At 36.5% G+C, this 24,597-nt stretch overlaps 2 protein-coding genes across 2 annotated transcripts; both read right to left on the bottom strand.

Moving 5' to 3' along the window:
* Window positions 1-2,133: 2,133 nt before the first annotated feature.
* On the bottom strand, window positions 2,134-8,857 carry LOC105620390 (mutS protein homolog 5-like). The gene is made up of 13 exons (XM_012201888.1): window positions 8,817-8,857; window positions 8,208-8,364; window positions 7,437-7,963; window positions 6,575-6,745; window positions 6,301-6,505; window positions 5,998-6,199; window positions 5,223-5,459; window positions 4,969-5,107; window positions 3,888-4,251; window positions 2,979-3,191; window positions 2,724-2,864; window positions 2,355-2,419; window positions 2,134-2,254 (listed from the first exon to the last, which is right to left on the bottom strand). The coding sequence occupies exons 1-13, from the start codon at window positions 8,855-8,857 to the stop codon at window positions 2,134-2,136; spliced, it is 2,583 nt and encodes an 860-aa protein (XP_012057278.1).
* Window positions 8,858-10,241: 1,384 nt separating this feature from the next.
* Window positions 10,242-20,703, bottom strand: LOC105620335. The gene is made up of 10 exons (XM_012201836.1): window positions 20,443-20,703; window positions 17,435-17,811; window positions 15,233-16,486; window positions 14,843-15,011; window positions 14,571-14,729; window positions 13,175-14,439; window positions 13,044-13,046; window positions 12,525-12,923; window positions 11,861-11,989; window positions 10,242-10,428 (listed from the first exon to the last, which is right to left on the bottom strand). Exons 1-10 carry the CDS (start codon window positions 20,701-20,703, stop codon window positions 10,242-10,244), a joined length of 4,203 nt encoding a protein of 1,400 aa, XP_012057226.1.
* Window positions 20,704-24,597: the final 3,894 nt, after the last annotated feature.

Here is a 24,597-nt window from a genome sequence, read left to right on the forward strand (position 1 = left end):
AGAAATCGCGAGAGAAAGAGAAAGAAAGAGAAAGAGAGATGAAAGAGAGAGCGAGAGATGGTGATCGACTCGCGCGACCACGACGGTTGACAGTTACGGAAGCGTTCGCATTCAAACTCGCGCGGCGACCGGTCAGGCCTGCCGGATCCCGATCCCCTTCCTTCTTCTTTCCAAGTCCACGACGACGACGCAGTCTCCTCGTTCCTTTGTCTCCTTTTTCGCCGTCTCTCGTCGGGAATTCTCGCTCCCGGGAACCGTGCACGGTTCTCTTCTCTCGGCTTCAAGGCACACCCGTGCGTATCTGACCGCCGAGCGGTTCTTGCTCGTCTCCAGGCCGCGAATATTTCGCGCCCCGCGTCGCCGTTGTCCTCGTTCTCGCCGTCGTCGTCGTCGACGAAGCCAGCAGCGCGAGCGAACACACGAGCGCGCGTATCCGCATACGCACACCGACACGTTCACGATCCGCGCGTCGCGTACCAGCCGAGTTGCACCCGCGACTCCGGACGTTTTTAGGTATCTCGCGCGTCCGTTGGGACGGCCGTTCGGTTCGCTTTCGTGCCGGGATACACCGCCAGTGTCCGTTATTGACAACGGAAAGACTACGAGCGCCAACTCCCGGCCGGCGCGCGCCGATCGCCGTGACATCTACCGGCGCGAGGTCGCCGGACCGATCAGCGCGGAAATAACCGGTCGCGACATCTGTTGCGCAAACGGGAAAAATGCTATACAATCTGCATCCGATAAAATTGTACTTTGCTCTCTGTACCGATTGCGGATTTTTTTCTTGTTTAAAATCTAAAACTATAAATGAAGGATAAACATTAATGGAGGAATTGATTGCAAACACAGATTTATCCTGTAGAAGTCTGTGGTTGCAAATCGATTTGCATATTTTCGAATCTTTTTAAAGTTATGAGATATTGTGACACAAGGAATATATAATTAATAAATTAAATTATTTATTATAACACTGAAAACGTATGAATTGATTTGCATTTAATTACATTCAGTCCGAATATTGTTATAGTTTTTTCTCTGCAGTGTGAAAAATACTATTATATTATTTTTTTTTATTATTGAGAAACGAAATTTAAATATTTTTGGACCTTATATATTTTATGCTTTATTTAGCTCGTGATATTCAATATTGTAATTCAATTCGCTAATGTTTATATACTTTTCGTTTTGTGCAGAATACATTGGTCGAATTAAAAATACTTAATAATCCTCTGGTGAACAAAAATTCTCATACTATGTCGAAATATTTTTAATAATTTTTTTTTCATATTTTTAATATTATGAAAAATATTTGAACTCTTCAAACTTTTATCAATTTCCTTTGTAGATAATGAAATATTTATTTCAAAAATTATATAAAAAAGTATATAGAAAAACACATATCTGCTATACGCAAATATAATTACTTATATACACATAATTACATAAATACATAATTACTACTATACAGAATTGTAAAAAAAATGAAATCTTTCTCAGCATTTCTAAAAAATGTTTTGAGTTATATAAAAAAATTTAAGAAATTTTCTAAAAAGTTATAAAATTATGGAAAAATTCTGAAATTTATAATGTAATATATAAATATATTGAAAAATTATACGAAGAATTCTAAGAAGAACTTTCATCAAAGTAAAATTAAAAAGAAATTTCGACTAAATCCGTTATTTTAATCGATAATTAACTTATCAAGTCATGTATTATCTATTAATAAGAATAGAATTATTAATTATTTTTTGTTATTTAAAATGAAGAAAATGTTTATAGATTACAAAATATTGTATATTATATTTGAAATTTGTACTTTAATTCTGCTGATTAAATTAATCGCTGATTAAGTTAACCAGAGTTACACTAAAGTCGCTTTAATTAGATAGATACTTTTAACAATTAAAATATTGATAATTAATGTTTTACTATATTAAATCATATGAATATAATATGAATATTTTGTTAATTAATTATTAATATAATACATTAAAATACTTATTAAGGAACATTTTGTTTATTTTTCTATTTCAATATTTCATATTTTCAGCAACTTATTGTGATTCTGTGAATACACAATATAATCTCGATTTGACAAATTTTATGAAATATTTTCCCTTTTTTCCGATTTTAATTTTTCGTGTGGTTTATCTTTACAGCTGGCGATTCTGTGACTTGACGAACTAACGTTTTCAACTCTTCCAAATTGAAATTGTCTGATTTTAGTAATCGTTCGATGATGTCCACCGCCCTGCAATAACATAAATCACAAAATTATTTTTAATCGTGTCGAATTTGATCTTTGTATTGTATAAATGTGACCAATTTGATCAAGATTATAATATCCTCACACATCTTGGCCATTAGCTTCCGGTAGACGTGAAGGTAACTCTCCGATCTTAAATTTTTCATATACCTACAAAAATTTTCTTATTTTTAGAATTCTTACAGTACAATTAGACTAATAATTGTTTTATTTCAAATTTATTGACATAATTTTTACAAACAGAAGTTTTTAATGTACGTGAGACAAAATTACATTGAGAAAAGTTTCTGATTGAAAATGGATAAACTATAATCGAAGATTCTGATATCAATCAGAATTCTGGTTATCTCAACTAGAATTATAATAAATTCAATTAGAAAAAATTTGATTTCCATTTTCATCCAGAATTCCAATTTATGCAAGCAGACTCTTTTTCCAATGTATATATAGTCACCTCTAATGCTCGTTTAATTATCTTTTCGTTCAAACCCGCGCTTCGTGCAGCAGCATGTGCGAAGCTGCGTGCTACGTGTCCATGAGTTAAACTATAAAGGTACGCCACAGAGCCGTCCTCGTTTGTAACAAATTCAAAAGTCTATAAGTATATAGTCAATCATGAAATAGATAAAAAATTAAAGAATAATGGCAATTTAAGGAAATCAGCGTCGCGTGTGAGTATCACTGAAAATTATCCATTCTTATATCTTACTTGTTGTTCGATTATTGGGCTTTGCGGTAACATGTTCATCACCCGATGCATGTGCGTGGCCACGAAAATGTGCGGACAGTCGGCCGCTCGCTCGACGAAATTGTTCAATACAGCCGCGAGCAGTGACAAGCCACTCACTTCGGATGTTCCATTTCCAAATTCGTCTAAAATGACGATGGAGTTTGGTGTAGATGCATAAAGAGCGGAATTAATCTAAAAAATGAGAACAATTAAGTCTCCGAAAAGATTCATTAATTTAGCAATTAATTAATGTATATCGCACAAGATGTTTTTTGTGAGGCTCAATTTATAAATGCAGACGAAATCAACTCTAAATTATAATATTTCGCTGATTGAGAATATTCGGATAAATAATCATCGACTCTAATTTCTATCACTTTGAGAAGCTTTGTGTCTCTTGAAGAGATTATATTTATAAAAATTAAATTAATATAGAAATAAAAAAAGGCTTAATAAATTAAAATTCAAACAATAAAATTAATAAAGGACTACAAAGCAAGTTAGATTTTAATATTAGTTGAATAATAAACATTAAGAGTCATACTAAAGTAGAGTAGGTATAAAAAGGAATATCATTCTTAAAGAGCGGACCAGTGCTTTGAAGCATTTGATTGATCAATCAGAAGAAAGAATTTTACTAAAGACCAATCAAGAATGCTTCAAAGCATTTGTATCATTAAGTGGAGCCTAAATGAAGTGTTACTAAGAACATAAAATAAAAGAGATGATAAACATTTCGTTCTGCGTCGGACCATCTTATCGTATAAGTAAAAATAAAAAACGCATGTATATAATTATGGTAATATATTGCTAGTAGATAACGCCTTACATATTCATTCCAATTAAAACTGGTTTTTGTATGTACACATGTTTATCTGTTTAGTTTACCTGCCGCATATCTTGCAGAAACATGCTCGTATTTAGAGCAATGCTGTCTACAGACGTCATCTGAGTCAGGATATGAGTCACTATTCCTATAGTGGCTGATTTTGCCGGCACAAAGCAGCCAATGTGAGCCATGAACACGATCAGCGCGACTTGTTTGAGATAAGTGCTCTTGCCAGAGGCATTCGGGCCGGTTAAGATTTTCACGAGGCTCTTCTCGTCTCCAGAATAAGTGTCATTCGGAACAAACGTTGTTAGAAACTCCTGCAAGGGATGTCGGCCTTGCTCTATCGCTATGATCTGTCGGTTCACCATGTTCGGTTTCACGTAATTGTATTCTCGCGCAACCACGTAAAATGCCAACAATCTGTAACGATCGGCACAACGCGAGAAGTTTTATAAAAGAATATATAGGTCGAAGCACAAACTTTTGCATAATTGACCAATCAGAGTTCTTTATTTTCATTCTCACATTAGAAAATGAAAAATTCTTCTAAAGAGTTCAGAACTTTTTTTTGTTTTAATATTAATTCTTTTTATAACAGGAAAAATCTTATTCTTGGTCAAAACGAAAATAGTTTCTTAATAATATTTATTTATAGATATTATAGATTTGCAAATACATTTTTCAGTTCTATAAACTGTGCGCCGGTTTAGTTTGTGATTGGACTTGAAACGCAATCATAAACGAAAAATAGAACTAACATTACAGATTACATTGATTATCGAATACTAATATGCAAAACACTGCAAAGGGACTTATTGCAAAAAATATTATCTCAGTCAGGGAATCTGGAACTCTTGACTTTATAAAATGCACTTACCAATTCGACTACCAAGATACGTGGAAATATTTATCAATAATCATTTGACTGAGAAAATAGGATTCTTTCTCTTATTTGATTTATTCTATATATCTGTCTGATTTTCACTTATAACTGTTTAATTCTATTAATTATAATTGTTTTATCTTTTCTTTTATTTAATTAATTATCTAATTAATTATTCTTTTTATTTTTTATTATCACCGACGTCAGTTCGCACATTTTCTTTATAGAATTCATAATGTATCTAATTAACTCACGTGTCTAATTCGGCGCACAATTGAATCGCGTTGAAGATCGACGCAGCGTGCTTATTTATGTACTTTACAAGCTTCAACATAATGTAACTTTCCCGCTTATTTATTCTTAGTAGTATATCTCCTATAGTTTCATCCAATTCTAAAAAACCAATTTCAATTTCAAACGGACGCAAAAAAAATTATGTATTTAAATGCACATTGTGATGCATATAGTTTAAAGTTGTAAAAATAAGAAAATTAGAAAATAATGGAACCTTTGGCGGTGGGACTCTTATAATAACGTATGTTGTTGCTGATGAATTTGAACTCTAGGTTTTCCATGTCCACATTGTCGGCCGGTGAAGGGCTCCATCCAGTTACCGCTAAGAGATATCCGATATTCGGTATGTACACCATTTTGCAGGTTATTACCGAGGCCGGAAGATACTCTCTCATGTCTTTCTCTACCATCTGTGTCAGAGTCTCGGGCAAAGTGCTTCTTACGTGGTGTACTGTATTCGATGGCAATAATCAGAATAATGTAATACGCAATGAAAACAATCGGCAATAATATTCACTATGCAATGATAATGTAATTTTCGAAAGTTATATTATTATTCGTGTAGCACAGAAGTTTACAGCAATATTATTACAATATTGCTAGAATAATCTGTGCTGTATGGGTAACTCTGTTATTTTGTTTGGGTTTATTTTTCGGCTTAAAAAGTAGAGTATTTTCTTATTAATTTTATTAAAAAATTTTTTTCGATATTTTTTATGACTTATACCTACTTTTTTAAGGTAGATTAACTTATCTCAATTTAACTTAATCTAATTCTTAAAATTAAGATAAATTAGGATAAATAGTAAGTTGAAATTAAAGTCAATCTGTATTGATGGAAAAAGAAAATTAATTTGTTAATGTAAGATTTTGTTTTCTGTAAAAATTTATTTTTTATTTTTTAGATCATATAATAATTAAATTATGTGATCATCTGATAAATTTGAACAAAATAGCAGAGTTCAGTAAAAAGTTCAAGATCAGCTTACGATTGTCTAAATGCGAATCCACATTTGCACGTACGATAAAATCATGCTCGGATCTTTTTACACCAAAATCCACTATGTACTCAATGAAATACTTGATATAACGTACTTCATTCGTGATATTGCTGACGATTTTGTGGAACAGCCTTACTTTCTTACAGTGTTTCTCGCATATATCGGCGATGTAAATTATAGAAGAAACCGTCTGCGACATAAAATACAAAATAGAATGTAGAACATGTGAGCGTAATAGGTAGGCAAGTAAATTATTGAGCTGCCTGATTAAAACTGGAAAACGTAATATACCTTATGCAATCGTCGCCAATCAGAAACTTTAGCTTGCTGCGCTAAATATCGATCCAGAATGACGTTAGTCAAGCGGTAAACATGTTTTAAACACGACGTTAGATTTTCCACGATACTGTGGTTATCCGGATTCAAACAGAATTCGATGACTTCGAATCTTTCGTTAAGAATCTCGATATTTCGAGTGGGATGTCGCAACGTTTTCCTATAAAAGAGTCTCTGAGTAAAATACAATAACGTCACAAGTTATATAAAAGACGAGAGGATAACATGCCATAAAAATTGCGCTCCAGGTCGCGATTGGCAACGATTCAGAAGGATGAATAAGCTGCCACTTTGCTTCTTCGCTGCTGCATCGCCACACTTGAAAAGACTCGGGTGATGTCTGGCATGCACGATATTCAGCGCCTCGTAAGTGTCATCATCTATCATGACGATGTCACGTCTACGAAATCCCGTGTGTAACAAAGAAACAACTATGCGTGAATAAAACGCAATTTGTTAGAAGCATCCATCTATTATAAAGCTAGAAAGTCTTTCGGAACGGCCTATAAATATTGTAAACTGTGACAATAAATTCGGAGAAGAGTATGATCACGATTAATCTTACATTACTCACTAGATAGCAAGTTAAGAAATTATTTGCTGTCATTTCAACATTTCTGACATTCCAATATTATATCTCAATTTTTATTGTTGTCTTTGATGATTTACAATTACATTAAAAATTAATAACATTCTCTATATAGATCTCTATCTTATAAAGATTGATAATATTTTATATATTTTTTAGATAAAGATAAAATTACAAAAAAAAATTTTATTATAAAAACAATTTCAATTATTATAAAAATAAAATAATAATAATAATTTAAAATTATTATATGTATAGAAATAATTTGTGTTAAATATAATAATGTATATAATAGTATACAGTTATCAAATTTGTAAAGTGAGGATATCTATACACTCCACGCGAGTAATAAAGAATTAATAAAAACATTGAAAAATTAATGTCTAATGAAGACTCGAGTCTTTCTCTCGTAAGACAACATTCTCCAAGGAATTATTAGCAAACTAAACTCCACAACTACCAGTGTATCGTGCCTAAAGTATTCAATCCTAGAGAAACTCACAACGTCACGCTAGACAGAGACACAAAGCCAGGCCTGCCGGAAGGATCTAATGCGATATTACTCCAATGCTGGTCGATGTAGATCAAGAGAAGACCCAGCGCGTGGATCATGACGATCGATTTGAAGTTCAACAGGCCCTGCAGGAAGATAAGCCTCTCGACGTTGTTGGCGTTCGCCGGCTCGGACCGGAGCTTGAGACATCGTACTCTGTGATAACATCTGTCGAAGCCGTGTTCCCTCTTCCGCATCACCCTCAGTGAGACCTGCGGCTCCGAGCTCAATCCCGACCTGTTCCGATCGCTCGACATTTCCGACATTACCAGGGCCTCGATTGCCGTGAGGAACTCGTCGGACGTGCCGGAGATCGTGATGACGTAGCGCGGCTGACATTGCTTGTACAAGGTTTTCGCGATGTTAAAGTGAACACCGTCGTCATAAGTATCATCCATCACGAATAATTCGGACGTGAGGATGTTGTAATACGCCGCGCCCAATTGATTGTTTGACCAGATCATCGACAAAATGATCTGCGAAGATGTAACTTGTATTTATATAAGATTCACAAAATATGAATGCGAGCTGGATCTCTAAAATCTTAATTAATAACAATTAAATGCGCTAATAATGCAATTCGTATTAACGAGAATTTGTTTACTTCCGGCATGATTATGAGTTGTATTTTTTGTACAAAGAAAGCCAAGGAATATTAGTACTTGGAGAAAAAAGAATTGCGATCTTTTTAAAAAATTCCAAAATTAATTTGATACGAGCCTCATCCCTATCCGTAAAATTGTCGTTTTGCACGGTAGAACCGTTAATGTTCTGCTGCTTTTGTGCCGCTACGCCTGATTGCGATGCTGGAATATTTATGTTGAGTTCTTCTTCATCGCTGCTACTTTCATTCAATATTGACTCAAAGTGTACTTGTCTGTAGTGAAATATACATTAATGAAATACAGTAACGATATTATTTATCATTGAATATAATCAATTATTGAAAAGCAATTCAGGAAGAAAAATTTTTTGCAACATAACTTTCCAGAGGAATATTACAGCAGATTGGCACAGACTATGTCTTTATTAACTCTTAATCGGGCAAAAAGCATTAGGTACATAATTGGACAGTTCAAGCCTCGGTAGAGTTCTATTATTTCTTAGATTAAAATAAAATGCAAATTTCAATATAGGAAATATTATAGTGAAATATTTGGCAAAGTTCATTGAATTAATAAAAAAATTAACACCACAAAACATTTGAAAATAAAAAATAAGAAAAGATTAAAATAATGTTCTAAGTTCTTGAGACCCGCTTTGCTCGATTATTCATCAACATAGTCAGCCATTATATAATAGAATCTGTCATTTCATTTAAATGATTACGAAATGACAGATTTATTCGGCTCCTGCAATCGATCTGCCATCATATCTATTGATAGATTCATTCCGTATTCAATCGATTGTATTCTGTTATAACAAATTTTGTTTTCTTGTTGGCATTTTGCCAAGAAAATTTGTAACAAACGCAAAATTTAATTTCGAAAAATTTGGTTATTTAAGTATTTACATAAAACAATGTAATTTTATCAAGAAATGAATGTAATAAGAATTTACATATTAGCTAAAGAGGAAGTCGATGGAGCAATGTTTCTCGGAAAACTTGACGAACTCATTTCTTATCTTCTCTTCAGTTTTTCAAGATGTGTGAACAAGTAGACACAGTAAAATAAATGATTGTCAATCGATCTGAAATCCACGCTTGTCGTGTCTTATTTGTCTAACTTCAAGATGATTTTAAATGCGAGATCAAAGACCGCGAAAAAAAATGAAATTCAAACAAACGTCAAAAACTATACAGAAATTAAGAATTATAAATTCTCTTAATCAGACAAGAATTGAATTTTTTTCTTTATATATTAATGTGAAAATTGTTTCGTTTGTAAAACTTCATTTAACTTAGCTGATTCACACACATAACTTCAATCTGTTGAAGAAGTAGATTGAACGGGGTAAGGATAAAAGAAGAAATTCATTCCGTTAATAACAACATTATCTTTTGTTTGATTACATTACATGAGCAAATATTTGCAGTTGCCTGCGGTTGTTACCTGTACATAATTACAAGATACTGCCCTAAACCTGTTGAGTAAATGTATACACCCGGTATTATTGGTATTTTTCCCCGCGACGTGTTTTTATAATTGCTTATAAAACGATACGTCGCGCATGAATAAGCTTATAATCTTTGATTCCATTTCTGTTTTGTTAATATACTTACGACAAAAATATAAATAGTAGATGAACGTACTGAGAGTCGTACGGAACACATTTGGTTAGGAGTTAGATCGTGTTACTTGTTACACATCATATAAAGATATTACTTGACATTAGTTTCACGTACACAGAATGCTGCGCGAAGAATGATCATCGCGTTTGCGCTATGTACGCTTGTAGAAAATAGGGAAAATTCTCGAAAAACATTCTCTATAAATCATATAAAAAAACTACTTCTTTGTAAAACGGTATAAAATCTTCGTTTAAAATTTCATAAAAATTCTTCAGCTTAATATTTAACGGAATGACGTACGCGAAATTGTTGCTCTTCTCTAAATGATCTTCTAAATGATCTTTTTGATTCAGATATAATATAGATCAGATATAATGTAGAAGAAGAATCCAAATCCAAATTAAATTTTTTAGATTCGACATTTCGCGTACGCCAGAAAATATATGAATAACATATGTCGAATTCTCTTTACACAGTTTTGTTAAGATCTACAGTATTCTTTAAAATCCGCAGTATGGCTTCTAACTTGGAATAGGCGGAGGCGGTTGGGGATTGAAAGAAATGGGTCGGTAGCTCTTCTCCCTCACAAAAGGCTGCACACCGTTCAATATGAAGCCATTCATAAGGCTTCGTTCTTGTTTGATTGGCTCCACCGGGGTCTCGTCCTCCGTGCTGATGGCTTCCTCACTGCGTGTTGGGCTAGTCGACCTGATTAATCGTTTCTTACTTTTTTTACGCTCTATTTCGACATCCCTTCGCCGTTTTTCCTACTTTGATATCAGCAGAGAACGTCACGACTCGTAACGAATTTCTCATTACAATAGCATGTAATATGAATTCAATATAAATGATAGTAATTTGTATATAAAAGTAATGTTATTGTATAAGCCATTTAAATAATATATCTGTTTTAAAAAATTTCAAAGATTTTTTTACATAAATTTATAATATATTTCTGTATAACTACAAATTTATAATTTAATAAATTTATAATCATTGATATAAAAGTCGTTATATATTTATAAAATTTTTATAGAATTTTTGGAGCCCTCCTTTTCAAAGGAAAACCACTTTCCGTTCGTAGAAGTCAATATTTTACGATCGAGCACATGTGAGACGTCTCTGCTGTATTTGTCAACGCGCTGAACGCCAAGGCAAACATCTATTCTAGGCGAGTTGAGAATCTAGTAAAATATTAGCATAGTCTTTATACAGACGCAAGACTCGGAGAACGTTGGCTGGCGTTCAACGCGTCGGAAGATAAACCAAGACGCAATATAGCGGAGCGACGATCTTTTTTTCAAATGTACGTAACGCGTTCGACAATTGTGATGCGTTTACCCATTCTCACATGATGCTTGCCACCTATGTGCCATCCTCGCCCAATACGTAGTTAGAAGCGCGATCATATTTGCTTGGCTTGGTTTAATGAAGCGTTGTTAGATGACTAGAGGTGTTAAGACTACTTACTTTACGCCCACCTTAAAACCTGCGCACGATAAAAAATCAGAAAGCCAAAAATTAATAGTCGCACGATATGCGCGAGTTCTTACCTACGGGTGCGATTAGTAGATTTCATTAATACTGTATGTTTAGCAAACATTAATACTCATATATTCATTAACTTGCAACGGAAGTGCAAGCCAAGCTGCCACATCGAATATTGACTATATTATCGGGATAATTGAGCTATAAGTTTTATCCATACTGGAACGAGCACAAAAAAATATTGTAAGAATTTATAAAAAATATTTAAGAATAACTTCAAAAAATTATAAATACATTGCTAGATTTATAAAAAAAACAACAAAAAATTAAGTCTTTAATTGTAAATTTATAAAATGAATAAAATCATTTTAATTTTTTACTTTAAAATAGAACAATTCTGGAAATAATTATAAAGAAAATTATTATCTGTTATATTTTACCTTTTTTGGTTTGAAAAAGAATTATATATTGTTCGCGCTCACTTCAGCATACGGGATGTATAAAAAATTATAGACGTCATTCAAAGCTAGAAAAACCTCCTGTTGACAGGCATTTCGCGTCGACATCGCTATTATTTCGGGAAACATTCTCAGGGGCGGGAAAATCGTTATCTCAAGCAGAAGTCGAGGGGACCAGATTGTATCGAACGTACCTAGACCGTATAGGTTTGCTCTTGCTGACGGCTTGCCTGGAATGCGGTCTCGTATTCGGTTGCGATAGCTCACTGTCGCTGCTCGCTAAGGAAGATCTCGCTGCCACAGCCCCATGAGCAAAATCTTTCCTGTTGGATAATGCGTTAGAAGATTATTCACCATTAGCGGTTAGTCGTCTCGCAATCGCGAGCTGTTGTATGCGAGCCTAACATGGCCGCGAGCACATGAGTGAAAGTGAATTCAAAGACTCTTCGGAATGACAGACACTTTGTATATGTATTGCATGGTGGAGGAGACCTTTACCCTCCTTAATCCTTTTGCGTAGCCTACGTATGAAAACATCGCGTTCACTTCTCACTTTCTTCTTCTCTCTATCGAACATTTTGAATAATAAATATAAAGAATAAAACATTTTATCGAATTATTTGAGTTTTCTTAAAACCAATTTTAAATAACATGTTTCCCTACTTTTTTATTAACTCAGTTTAAATAAAAATATTTTAGATCGTTGCAAAAAATTATTGTGCACATCTCAAATATAAATGTATATCATAAAAAAATATAGAATTATAGAAATTCAATTTTTAATTTTTGAATTTATAAAGAATTCTATATATTCTATTCTCAGTATAATTTAAATTATACTTTCGCTATTATATTTACCTGTAATTGTCGGATCTAGGTGTGGAACTGACATTCGCCGTTTTAGAAACGTTTGCGTGCGCGTCTACAAAGACGGGCGAACTCTTGGGAATGTCGCATACCACTTTAGGATGTACCGTGGTCTGCTTATATTCCAGATGCGACGACGAGTCGGTGGGCGCCCAATCGTAATACTTTGGCCGATAATCTTTGTACTCCCTCGGTTGCTGTTGCTGCTGTTGCTGTCTCGAATCCACGCTGGACGCTCTTTTACGCAAATACTCATCGCTGCTGACGCTGCTCTTTCGTATAGTCGTCAATTTTGCCGGTGGAACTGACGTGGGTGACGACGCGGATGACGATGGCGCGCCGTCCGGGTCCGCACGAGATAATTGAGAACTGTCCCAGACAGTAGGTAAACTATTGTAATTGAAATAGATTGTTAATAATAAATATTCCGCAAAATAATTCTAATAATTAAACAACGTCTGTCTGCATCTTAAAAAGCTCTTTAAATGACATTAAATTCTCATAAAAAACCTACTTCTTTTTCATATTTAATAAGCTTAGATAATATCTTAAACATTTTATCTATAGCTAAACACGAAACTTGATCGAAAAATTCAATGTATCTGAAAGTTCTAATTTCAAGTATAAATTTAAAAGCTTACCTCAAATTTTCATCCATGCTGTATAAGCGAAGTTGTTGCCTGATATTTGCCTTTTCTCTCGCTCGTTTTCGTTGAAACTCCTCCTCTACCTTACGCATCGCCTCCAGCTCGCCTTTCCTCTGTCTTTCCTTGGCTTCCGCCTCTCGCGATAACTTCTCCGCCAATCTGCGCCTCTCAATCTGCCGCACAGTACTTTGGAATGTGAATCTACGGCCTTTCGAGTTACTCTTTAATGGTGTCTTGATTTCTGGAGCAATCTCCTTATCATCCTGCAAATTCTGCTGACCACCAATGGGCGAAGTACTTCGTTGTTTCATCTCGGAAATGTTCTCACACGATTTGGAAAATCTATTCACTTTTTCGTTCGCAAAAGGCTTTTCTTTTAGCATGAATGATTCTTTGGGATGCTTGTTCGTTTTCTCTACATCCTTGCTCGATTTCCTGAATTCATCCACGCCGTTTTTGCGATACTTTGATCCGGAGCTGTTACCAGAATTCTTCTCGCTTTCCGCTGCCACATTGCTCCTGTAGCTCAAACTCCTTTGCGTCTGATAATGAGAGTCATTGGACTCGGGCAGGTACATTACATGACCACCGGAAGCTAAATACGAGAACGAGGGCGGTTTCATGATCACGGGAAAGTCGCCGCGATCCTCTAAGTCTTCCACTAATACTTCGTCATCATCCTCGTCGTCAAAGCTAGGCTTCCAGCCGGATGGCGAGGATCGTGTCACATCTGTGATCTGAGTGTGCTGCAACGACGTCGGGGCACTTGTTGACAGCAGCCAGTTGTCGTCGAGGACATCGCGAGTACGTTTCCTCTCTAAGTCCAGCGGCCCGAGTCCGAGGGCGCCCGACACTGATCTCTTCAGTTTCTGCAGCGAATTGAAAGTCGAGCCCTCCTTCTTCAAATCTGGGTTATACAAATACATACGATTGTCGTCGCGCGGCAATGATAACGAGAATACATGCGCCCTGGGCGGGAATTTCACTGGGGTTGGCATCGGTGGCGGTGAATCTACCCCAGCGTCACTGCTAGACTCTTCGCCTAAGTCCTGCTGCGGAGTCCATGTCGGTCTCGTCGCCGGCGTCTTCAATCGATTGTTGTTGGTGTTGGTGCTGACGTCCAACGAGTCGTCATTGACTGCACCAGCGTCTCCGGATATTCCGGAATCGCCTGATTTATCATGCGAGCTTCGCGGACCAAGCGCAATCAGCGGCGGAGGCGGCCTCGACAAACGTTCGATACGCTCCTCGAACATCACCTAACATCAAATAATCTAATAGTTTAATCCAGAAGCGATTTAAATATTTTACATCTCTTCAATTTTATTCGTAGTTCTTGTTAACTATTTACTACTAATTGTCAAGATATTCTAATTCTTTGCGCATTTACCGGAATTTCCTCGCTCGCTGTGCTCATGGTTGGGCCAGGTGCTTCCAAAGCCGACAGTAATCTCCATGCTGCTGATGGTGAAAATCGCGGAATCTCCAGTTGTTTCTTAGGTAACGTAGGTCGCAATTTTAATGAAATGTCTTCGGTTCCACTTTTCCCCTAAAAATTGCAATTAAAAATCTTCAAATTTTTTTGTTTTTTAAACCAAATAACGATCTTGTAATTTTATTTATAGAACATTTATAGTAATAGTATAATAACATGTTACTCACATCGTCCGTGTAATCATGACATTCGATTGATCCATTGATCTCTCTGGACTGTAACCTAGATTGGATTTGCTCCATGTGTTGATCCACGCAATTTCGGGACTCATTTGACAACGCTTCATCCATGCCAAAGTAAAAGGTCTTCGGTGCGGACTTCTCCGGCAATGGCAATCTAGAGAAATAGTCAAAAACATATCATATTTGCGTAATGATTACGAATGAAATTAGTTATCGCTTGTTCGTCGTCACTGGAAAACTAATTGCGTATATACACGCATCCGCGCGCACGAGATAAGGAAAATAACTACCGGAATCGTTCAATGCACGCATATACATATGTGACGCGTGTGAGAGATAAATTGATCCAGGAGCAGACTTAAAGAGCAAACTTACACGTGCCAATTTTTCTCGCGGACGACTTCCTTGACTTCTGGTTTTCTCGCGAGCTTCTCTTTGGATTTTGCATCTTTCTTCTCCGCTGTTGCGGGAACAGGTTCGCAGGACCATCTCTTCTCATCCGACGCGCCATCAGTATTCCTAACGTCGCTCTTCCGCCGTCTACGATCGGGATCTCTCTCCTTCTCTCTCTCTTTGGCCTCGCTTGTTCGTTCAGGCGTGCTTTCCCTTCCGGAGCCCTGTCCACGAGGATCTGTAATCCTGATATAAGGTCTGACCGGACTCTCCGATCTAGTTCTACCCAAGTCTGTTGTATTTTCATACTTCCGGCTCTTAGCGACACTCTTGGCTCGTTGATAGTCTTCAAGAAGTTCTCTTCGGTGCTTTTCCGATGAGAACCTCTCTCCGGAGGAATGCCCCACGGCGTCCAAGCGATCTTTCAGACCTTTCCGAAGAGGTTCTTTCGAGTGCATTGCAGAGGGTTCATCGAATATCGCCGATTTCTCGACGAGTCGTCTCTTTCCGCCTGATACACCCTCCGCTTGCCTCTCCTCTAAGTAGTCCTTAGTCCTTCCGGGATCGCGGGCATTCTCTTTGCGCTCGTCATATATGCGCTCATTATGTTTATTTTCGGATCGATTACAACGATCGTTCAGTCGCCTCTCCTCGATCCTGTCTTCGATCATACGTTCCTCAAGGCAACTCTCCTCGTTTCTCGCTGATCGTTTTTCCGGCCTTTTCACTTCCTCAATCTTGGATTCTTTCGTGCACCGATCGGTATCGCTATTACGCTCCAAGTTCATCGACTCCACGGAGGACCTGCCGCCGCAGTTGAGCTTGTTGCGCACCTTCCTAGCCACCTGCATCAACTCTGCTTGGAACTCCGGACTACTCATACTCCTCTGCAGCGTATTCTTGCCGTCAAAGATACGCGAACGCCTATGTTCGTCTCGACACCAACGATCCTGATGGAGATAATTACTCTGATCGCGCCAGACGAGTCTATTCTCTTTATTGGCAACGCGGCCATCTTCACCTCGCCACCGTCGCTCGTTGTCTAATCCGCTGCCACCGTTTTCACAGCGTTCCGTGACAACATGAGTTTGCGACGACGAGGAAGAAGATAACCAATTGACCTGCGCTCTCTTCGTCTCTGCTCGCGTCTTGAAGAGGCGCGACCGCCTCGGCGGCGGTTGGATCTCTTCTTCACCGCGACAACCATTCGATCGAATCTGGCCGGATTCATTGCACCTAAGAATAACATTCCTATATCGAGACATGGATATTTTATTGACATCAAAATGTATAAAAAGATGAAAACTTTCTGTTTCTGTTAATATAATTTATATATATAGAAAGAACGATTTTGCTGAAGTATCTATAATAAGCTAAAATTTAGCTTAACGTAGATCTGAAAATTATTTTATTATTTTATTTATTATCATTTTATTTATTATCATTTGATCTAAATGTGCTCTCTCTGCCTTGATTTATTTGTTTTATATATATGAAGAAAAACATTCCTGTTATTCCATTATATTTTTCTAGACATTATATTAATTTATTTTTTTTCTTATTGTAGCATATTTATATTGATCATTATGTAATCTTTATGTAATTTTTAATGACTACTGAAGAGCTCTGTGTAACTCAATTTGAAATGTGTGAATTTAATTATTAAAAATGAATAATTATTAAAAATGAATTTCTACGATTTTAAATAAATATTATATTAACATCTCATATCATTTTAATTTGTTTTATTTTATTATTTTTTGGACACTATTGTAAGCTTCAGTTATTAACTTTATTTGAAAATAAATTTACTGCACTATAAAATAATTATGTAAGACTCCCAAAATGATTTCTAGAATGTCGAAATTTTATGCATTGTTCTCATCATGCTTGAGTTTCCTACATAATTATTTTGATGATCCAATTATTTTCAGATTTGTATCTATCTAAATTTTTAGATATTTTAGCAAAATTGTTTTTTTCATGTAATCGATAAAAAAAGATTAACGTTAGCAATTTTTATCGATGTCATATGTTTAGTAAATAATTATTAGTCTTTTAAGAGAAAAAAATGTCTACAGAGTTGTTATGAAACCTTTGGGATTGCAAGCTTGTGAATTAAATAATGATAACTGAGAGAACAAAAACGGGTTATTCGTTGCAAGGCATTCATAATATTCTTACCTATAAGAATCTGGAGACGATCCGTCAATGACGCCGTTCGTCGGCGGCGCCGGTGCCTTGTATTTCTTCTTGCCCCTATACCGGCTCTCTCGTTCTCTACACTCTCGCTCGGGATAATGCCCGCTTCCGCAATGTCGGTGCTCCATCGCGTGCTGATGTTGCTGCTGCTGTTGCTTCCCGTTGCAGCGTGCAGCCTCTCGCGCCATCGGCGAGTACCGCAGATCAGGCTCGCTGCCGAATCTTTTGAGCTCTTGCATCTCGTTCTCCATACAACATCTCGATCCATTCCCGTAATAGCAGCAATGGTGTTCGATCTTACGGCTGCGTGACGCGCCGATGTTCGATGCTGAAGTGCTGCGGCTGCGAAATATTCCCTGCTGGAAGACGAGAAGGCAGGGTTTTAAGGATATATGCAAGGATATTTTAAGGATATATGTCAAAATGCAAAGCATTACCAAAAATATAACAATTTCATAGATTGTTCTGTTATAACGTCTAAGTAACGTCTGTGCAAATTTGAGCATAATTTTCTTATGGTTTAAAAGTTATTTAATTTTTTTGTTAACATCCTTGCGTATATAAAATTGCGTTATACAGTACTCATTTGCAGATTTATAATGAGGACGTAGTATTACGAATTAAATCAATTTTTTTATATAGGTATATTCTAATAAAATTTTAATAAACTTTAATTCGTGCAAACATTCATTAAATCTATTAATTTTTAAAAATTATTTACACAAAATTGGAGGAAATATGACAATTATGCGCTTTATGTCATTAAAAGTCAAATAATTTGTTTTATGCAATTTTAAGGCGTATTTAAAATTTAAAATAAATTTACTGCAAAAATTTTTTTACTAGTTGGCTGATATATTTTTAGTTGATATATAGGACATCCTTAAATCCTGAATTGAATTTCTGATTTACTTTGCATTGTTTAACTATATTTACGACGATCTAGATTTTAATCGCTTTGAATGCGCGAAATGAATAAAATATAATATTTATGTCTGCCTCTCATAATAAAAGTTCTCATTAGCGATTATATGCATAATGAGTTAAGAGAATATTTTTATCTCTTAAGTATAATATTACATAAAGGTAGAACGGTAAAGTATAATACTTATTCTTAAAATACTGTTGATTTACGTACATGACTTCATTTTGATGCGCGTAATAAGCGTTATAGAGAATGGAGGCACCGTGACAAAGCGGGGAGGATGAGAAACCGTCGTTTCTGTGCGATCGTCGGCACAAAGCGTTCGATGAAGGCCGTGTGATACATTTCGCGAATTCGCGGTAAAAAGGTGCTCTATAGAATAATCTTAACCGGGTTACGACACATGGCGCTCGGCCAAAAGACGAATTCACGGATGCGCATTACCTCGCATGAGAATTCTAGACGATGGAAATGCCAGTCCTCCTTCTGTCTGCGGAGACAGAAGGAGGACTGGCTAGGCACGAAATCAGAAGATTAAATTGAGGTGAATCGGAATAAAAAATTATCTTTTCGGCAATTTCGCGAAGACAAACTTTCACGCTGAAAAAATTCACAGAGTAAAAAATATTAATCTTTTCATGATTCTTATTTTTGGCTAAATACAATTTGCATCTAAGCAAACATGTGGAGCAAGAAGAGAGATAGATAGATTTACTAATACATTTGTTTTTCTTCTTTATTTTTCTTCTTTATTTTTGGGATTTAATAGATAAAATTAGATGTATAAATTAGATGTACAGTGAGAAAAATTTCTGGTTGAAAATAGACGAACTAGAAGATTCTGATTATATCAATCATTTGAGCACAATTTTCTTATAGTTTAAAAGTTATTTAATTTTTTTGTTCACAATTCTAATATCTCAATTAAAATTATAATAGATTCAAAATTTTTCCATTTTCAACTAGAATTCTTATTAATACAACCAGATTCTTTTTCTAGTTATAGTTAATAAAAAATAGTTGAGGTAAAATCAAACAATGTGTTATTCACAGATGTAATACAATTTCATCTTAGAATATAAAAAACGGCAAAAAATGTTATTAGCAGTTATAGAAAAATAAATGGAACCGATTGCAATTCGAACTTAAAATCTTACTCCTAGTATTTAGGATACTATCTCGCGACTGCTCAACTACTCTCATAATTATTCACCTAAATATCATTAATTGGCTTTTAATTGTGATTCTTTTTATATTTCCTACCAATAAAATTTTTTTGTTATAAGAATAAAGATTTTTTATTTCTCATTTTCTTCAGAACACTTCTGATCGTCCGATCCATTGCGGAGGCGCATTTATTGTTCCGGAATATCACACTCTTCGAATCGAAGTACTATGTACTATGTGCATATCTTTTCGTGGAGACGTTCTGATGAAGCAAACACTTCGTCCTCAAAGTGAATTGAAAACAAATGTGATAATATATTTCGTGCAAAAATTTATTCTTTAGTCCTTTATCACAAACAAAATGACTAATAGATTATGACAAATCAAATATAATGTTACATTTCCAACATATTGAGCAAAAATCAGCACGATTGAACTTCATGAACAATCATCCAATCTATTATTACCATCCAGTCCGTGTCTATCATTGTCTGAGAGAATGTTTTGGTACTTATAACTATTTATTTTGTTGATGTATCACTAAAAAGTTATCTTATTTTTTTATTTAAAAATTGTGTTGTTCTAATTAAAATTTGGTCATTTCAAATTTTACAGTGACACAGTTTTTAAATGAAAAAATAAAAAAGTTTTCGTTAGTTAAAACAAGAAAATTAATGATTACACATATCAAACATTTTTCTATGTGCATTATTGTTATCAACAAAAATTATTACTCGCATGAGAATCTGTGATGCTTGGTGATACAAATTTCTGCTCACTCGCCAATGATGTATACAACTACAACTACAGTCGTGTGGCGGCTTGCATTTTGCGGCACATGAGGAACATGGCACGCCACGTCATCAGCGCGACTCGAAAAGCCGCCGCAAATCCTTACCTTATTAAGGTCGTGCGGAAGCGTGAGGGCCGGCGGCCTGCGGCCGCTTATGGTTCCCCCGTTGTGAATGATGCTTCCATTATTGGTGGCGCGTAGCCGCTGATTGGGCGGCTCCGGCAGGACCTTGTGTCCTGTCGACTGCTGAGGATGATGCCTCCCCAGCTCCCGAGGGAAAGACTGCGTCCACCCGCGTCCAGCAATCTCTTGCGATGGTCCGTTGGACGCGCAATATTGATGGGAGTTGCTGCCGTTGTTGCCCATTTCTATGCCGACCTGGCGTCTCTATGGTACGCACGATTCGCCATTCATCTTGCATCTGGAAGGATCAGAAAGCGCGGGACCAATTATCTAACGTGTTTGCCTGAAATCCTATTGAGAGATACTGTGAGATCTAATTGGATCCGTAAAGCTGAATGTGCCATAAATCCGCAAATTTTTATAAGAGCAATAAGAATTAACGCTGTTTCTATAAAGCATAATATGACTTTCAGAAAGATAAGCTAATCAGCTAGACAGATCAAACAGTTCGCAGGGAGTTTATAAGTAAAAGGACAATGAAGTCTATCATTATAATTCTTACGCGATGTAAGGATTAGTAATTAATTAAATAGAAATAATAAGAATAGGTAGAAAAAATAATAATTAATTAACATACTAATTGGAATAAATATATAAATTAAGTATTATCACTTATAGAAATGAGATGATGATTCTAATAAACAAATAAATTATAATGAAGAGGGACAAAAAGAAACAAAACATAAAAAATAAATAGATGTAAATGTTAATACAATTATAAGCCAGGTTTAAATACGCTGTAAGACGATCGGTTGGCCAATTAGGAGGATTAATTTACAAACCAGTTTAGGAATTTCCAATTTCCCTTAAACCATCTGCGTCAAAAGTGCGCTTTCGCATATCAATTCGTTGTCGCTTTGCATAAGACGATTAAGGATTTTAATTAAACGTTAATGAGAGTAATCAATTTGCAAATATGTTGCAGAATCCGTCCCTTAAATACTCTTCGGTACTACACTTTTGCATAATAACTCGTTATATTTCAACGCCTAGTACATATTTAATTAATATTGTTTTCGTAAGAAATACATTTTACGAGCCAACTTCATCCATGATAGTCTCCTCACTAAAAAAACCCTTCATATGAATATATAGTGTACGGAAGCGTTTTCTTCTCAGTATCAACATAAGAGAGAGAGAGAGAGAGAGAGAGAGAGAGAGAGAGAGAGAGAGAGAGCGCGCGCGCAAGTATAAAAGTATCATTAATTCTCTATACTAATTCATAATATTCCTTTTTATGTTCTAATAAAAAAAATACTGTTGCTTGATAACATTTTCAGACGAAGAATAACGGTTCGCGAGGTCATTGATAAACGAAGAGTGTAATGTAGCTTCGGGAAGCAAGAGGGAGAGGGCGGAAAAAGAGGAGAGTAAACGCACGCGAGTTGACCGAACGATCCGAACGAGCAGCCGATTATCTTACAGTTAGACGTGGCTTAACCTCATGTCAGTCGTGTCGGGTTGAAGGAGAGAAAGAGACGGAGAGGCCATAGGGGAGAGAGAGAGAGGATGGTCTGGGATGCGTCTTTCTAAAGTAAGTTCTTCCATTCACCACCGGTACAAGAGCAGGTGCCCCAACCTGCACGCGACCCGTCCGTGTCGATCGACCGGTAGTACCGCTAGCCCGGGTTGAGTAAGAGCGACGCGAAAAGCGCTGGAGAAAAGTCGTCGTCGTTAAGGTAAATAGCGCAAGACGAGTAAGGCAGTCTCTGTTAATGCATCTCGTATTTAACTGTGTGGAAACGACATGACGGCGCGTGGAAAACTAGTTTTCCCGCGTGCCTCTTCTTCTGGTTCTCGCTCTCGCTCTCTTTCTCTTCGCAATCCGATCCCTCGATCGAATCGAAAATAAAGCATTGAGATCGAATCGCGCGCGAGCCTTGATGCCGGCTTAATATTCGCGAAAAATTTGCGAGGTGAAGGAGCGAAATTACGTTCGCGATTGCTCTCAAGAGGCGGATAATACTGACATCGATATCCGGCGTATATACGAAAGGCGACGATCTGAAATACAAGTTTCCATCGGTGAAAAGCTTGTATTATAGTTAAGATGAAACCGATTGATCGATAAATTGCGAAGTGCAAATGATGCCTTAGATATTTCTCGATAGCTCGATAGCAGAGCTTAGGATATTGTTGCGCGAATGCAAGTAGAGTTCTGCATTTTCTGAAATAGGAAGGTCTGACTTCAACATGTTTCACTTCCGCAAACAGCGGTGAAACAACGGGGACCAGATTGATCAACGGAAAAATAAAAAAAGACACCGAGTGTGTTTCTCACAGTTTCACTTCCGATCACAATGTGCATTCGGAAATTCAGGCAACTTACAACTATTTAAACGCGGATACGTATGTACGAAATTTTACCATAAATAGTAATAAACGCGCAATGAAATATTAACTGCATCTAATGAAACAATTCTGTGACAATACTTGAGACATCACGATCTTTTAAATAGTTGAATTACTTATGTAATTCGTAATTATTTTGTATATATACATATAGAATAGAAAAAATGTCCTGCAAATTCTAATTATATGAATCAGATTCCTGGATTATCTCAAATAAAACTGTTAAATTCATAATGTCAAATTATATTCAATTCGGATTATTTTTAATTATTTTCACCGCTCCTATTCAAGATGAGTTAATTTAATTAAATAAATAAAGTTTAATTCAAGAAAATTATTAAATAATACTTGATTCAAATTTAATTTTACTAACAATTGTATTTACGTATATATACGTTAACAAAATATTATTGTTTTAACTTAAGAGATTGAGTCACCAGTGCGTCTTTAATATTTAACAGTGTAGAATGTGATAGATTTAACTAAAAGTGTTTGATTTATATCTTTCTGGTTGAATCTAGCAAAATTCCATTATTGATTAATGAAACAATTGACTTTTTCCAATGTACTACCTAGAAGTCTGATCGAACCTAAAAATAATTGAAAGCTCTATCTATAAATATCACATGGCAGTTAATCATTTTTTCTTAATTATCATTTTTATCGCGAAGCACAATTGTATATGGAGAAAAATCATGACAGCACCTGAAGACATCTTGCTATTCGCTTGGAGTCATCGGCGTCGATTCTTCAGTGAATTCGCGCGCGATTGTCGTGCCGCGGCGAGAGGATTCTTCGGGGCACAAAGTGGCAAGTGATGCATGACGGATGGCGGCGGTTATGATAACTCGAGCGTAGGGTACCCGTGGGGAGAAGACGAAGGAGGAGAGAAGGGAGTAACATCAGGAGGAAAAGGAGAAGGACGAAGCAAAAGGAGGTGGAGGAGAAGGAGGAGGAGGAGGAAGAGAAGGAGCGCAGGGGGCGACGAAGCGCGAAGGAACCCAGGCAGTGAGAACGAGGAACGGGAAGGCAGGGGAGAGGAGGACGTTTGCCCCCTCGCGATGATCATCGCCGAGAGTCATCGAACTTGGAAGGATAGGAAGAACGATTCTTCGTCTGCCGTCTTCTCGTTTCACGATAGCTCGGCGCGAGCAAGCTAGGATATGGGATAGCAAAACAGGCAAGGCAGCTGCACAGCCCCGGCTATCTGGAGGAACTCGAATCGAACCCGGACTGTATTCCCAAGCGATATACATACGCCCACGTGTCGCGATTGTCGGCACAAATCATGCGCTTCCTGCATCCACGCGCCATGCAAAAAGCGTCCGAGCCGACAATTCCGATCCAATCGGATCGAGCGAGTCACACTAAGTAGTTTATATCTTCCTTTTTTCCTCTTTTCCGCATTTATTCGTGACACTTGGAAACGAGATGATGTGTATCTCTGTCTCTCCTCCCCCCCCCCCCCTCCCTCTCTCTCTCTTTTTTCGCGCGATTCACGCAATGCCGGAGTTCTGTTCAACCAACGAAAGAATCGGAAGCAGAATCACGCTCGCAACCTGTTATTAGAGATTGGATCCGGCATTTCGCAATGAAAGTATCATTCGCTGCATACAGTGTGTTTAGACTGAGATTCAAATCCACACGCAAGAGATAAAGTTCGGGAGCTTACTAGATTGGAAATGATACCAACTCGCAAGAGCCATTATTACGTTTCTAGATTTA

This window comes from Atta cephalotes, assembly GCF_000143395.1.
Source record: "Atta cephalotes unplaced genomic scaffold scaffold00025, whole genome shotgun sequence".
Taxonomy (NCBI): domain Eukaryota; kingdom Metazoa; phylum Arthropoda; class Insecta; order Hymenoptera; family Formicidae; genus Atta; species Atta cephalotes.

Bases quoted from the DNA above. Each gene is read 5' to 3' on its own strand.
- LOC105620335 (XM_012201836.1), bottom strand. From the start codon at position 20,703: ATGGGCAACAACGGCAGCAACTCCCATCAATATTGCGCGTCCAACGGA. The intron at 17,812-20,442 runs GTAAGGATTTGC...CTCGTCTTCCAG, and splicing joins TTCCGCACGACCTTAATAAG to CAGGGAATATTTCGCAGCCG. The intron at 15,012-15,232 runs GTAAGTTTGCTC...CTATTTCTCTAG, and splicing joins CGCGAGAAAAATTGGCACGT to ATTGCCATTGCCGGAGAAGT.
- LOC105620390 (XM_012201888.1), bottom strand. From the start codon at position 8,857: ATGGCAGATCGATTGCAGGAGCCGAATAAATCTGTCATTTC. The intron at 6,746-7,436 runs GTGAGTTTCTCT...GGGATTTCGTAG, and splicing joins TCTCTGTCTAGCGTGACGTT to ACGTGACATCGTCATGATAG. The intron at 6,200-6,300 runs GTATATTACGTT...TTTATGTCGCAG, and splicing joins ATTGGCGACGATTGCATAAG to ACGGTTTCTTCTATAATTTA.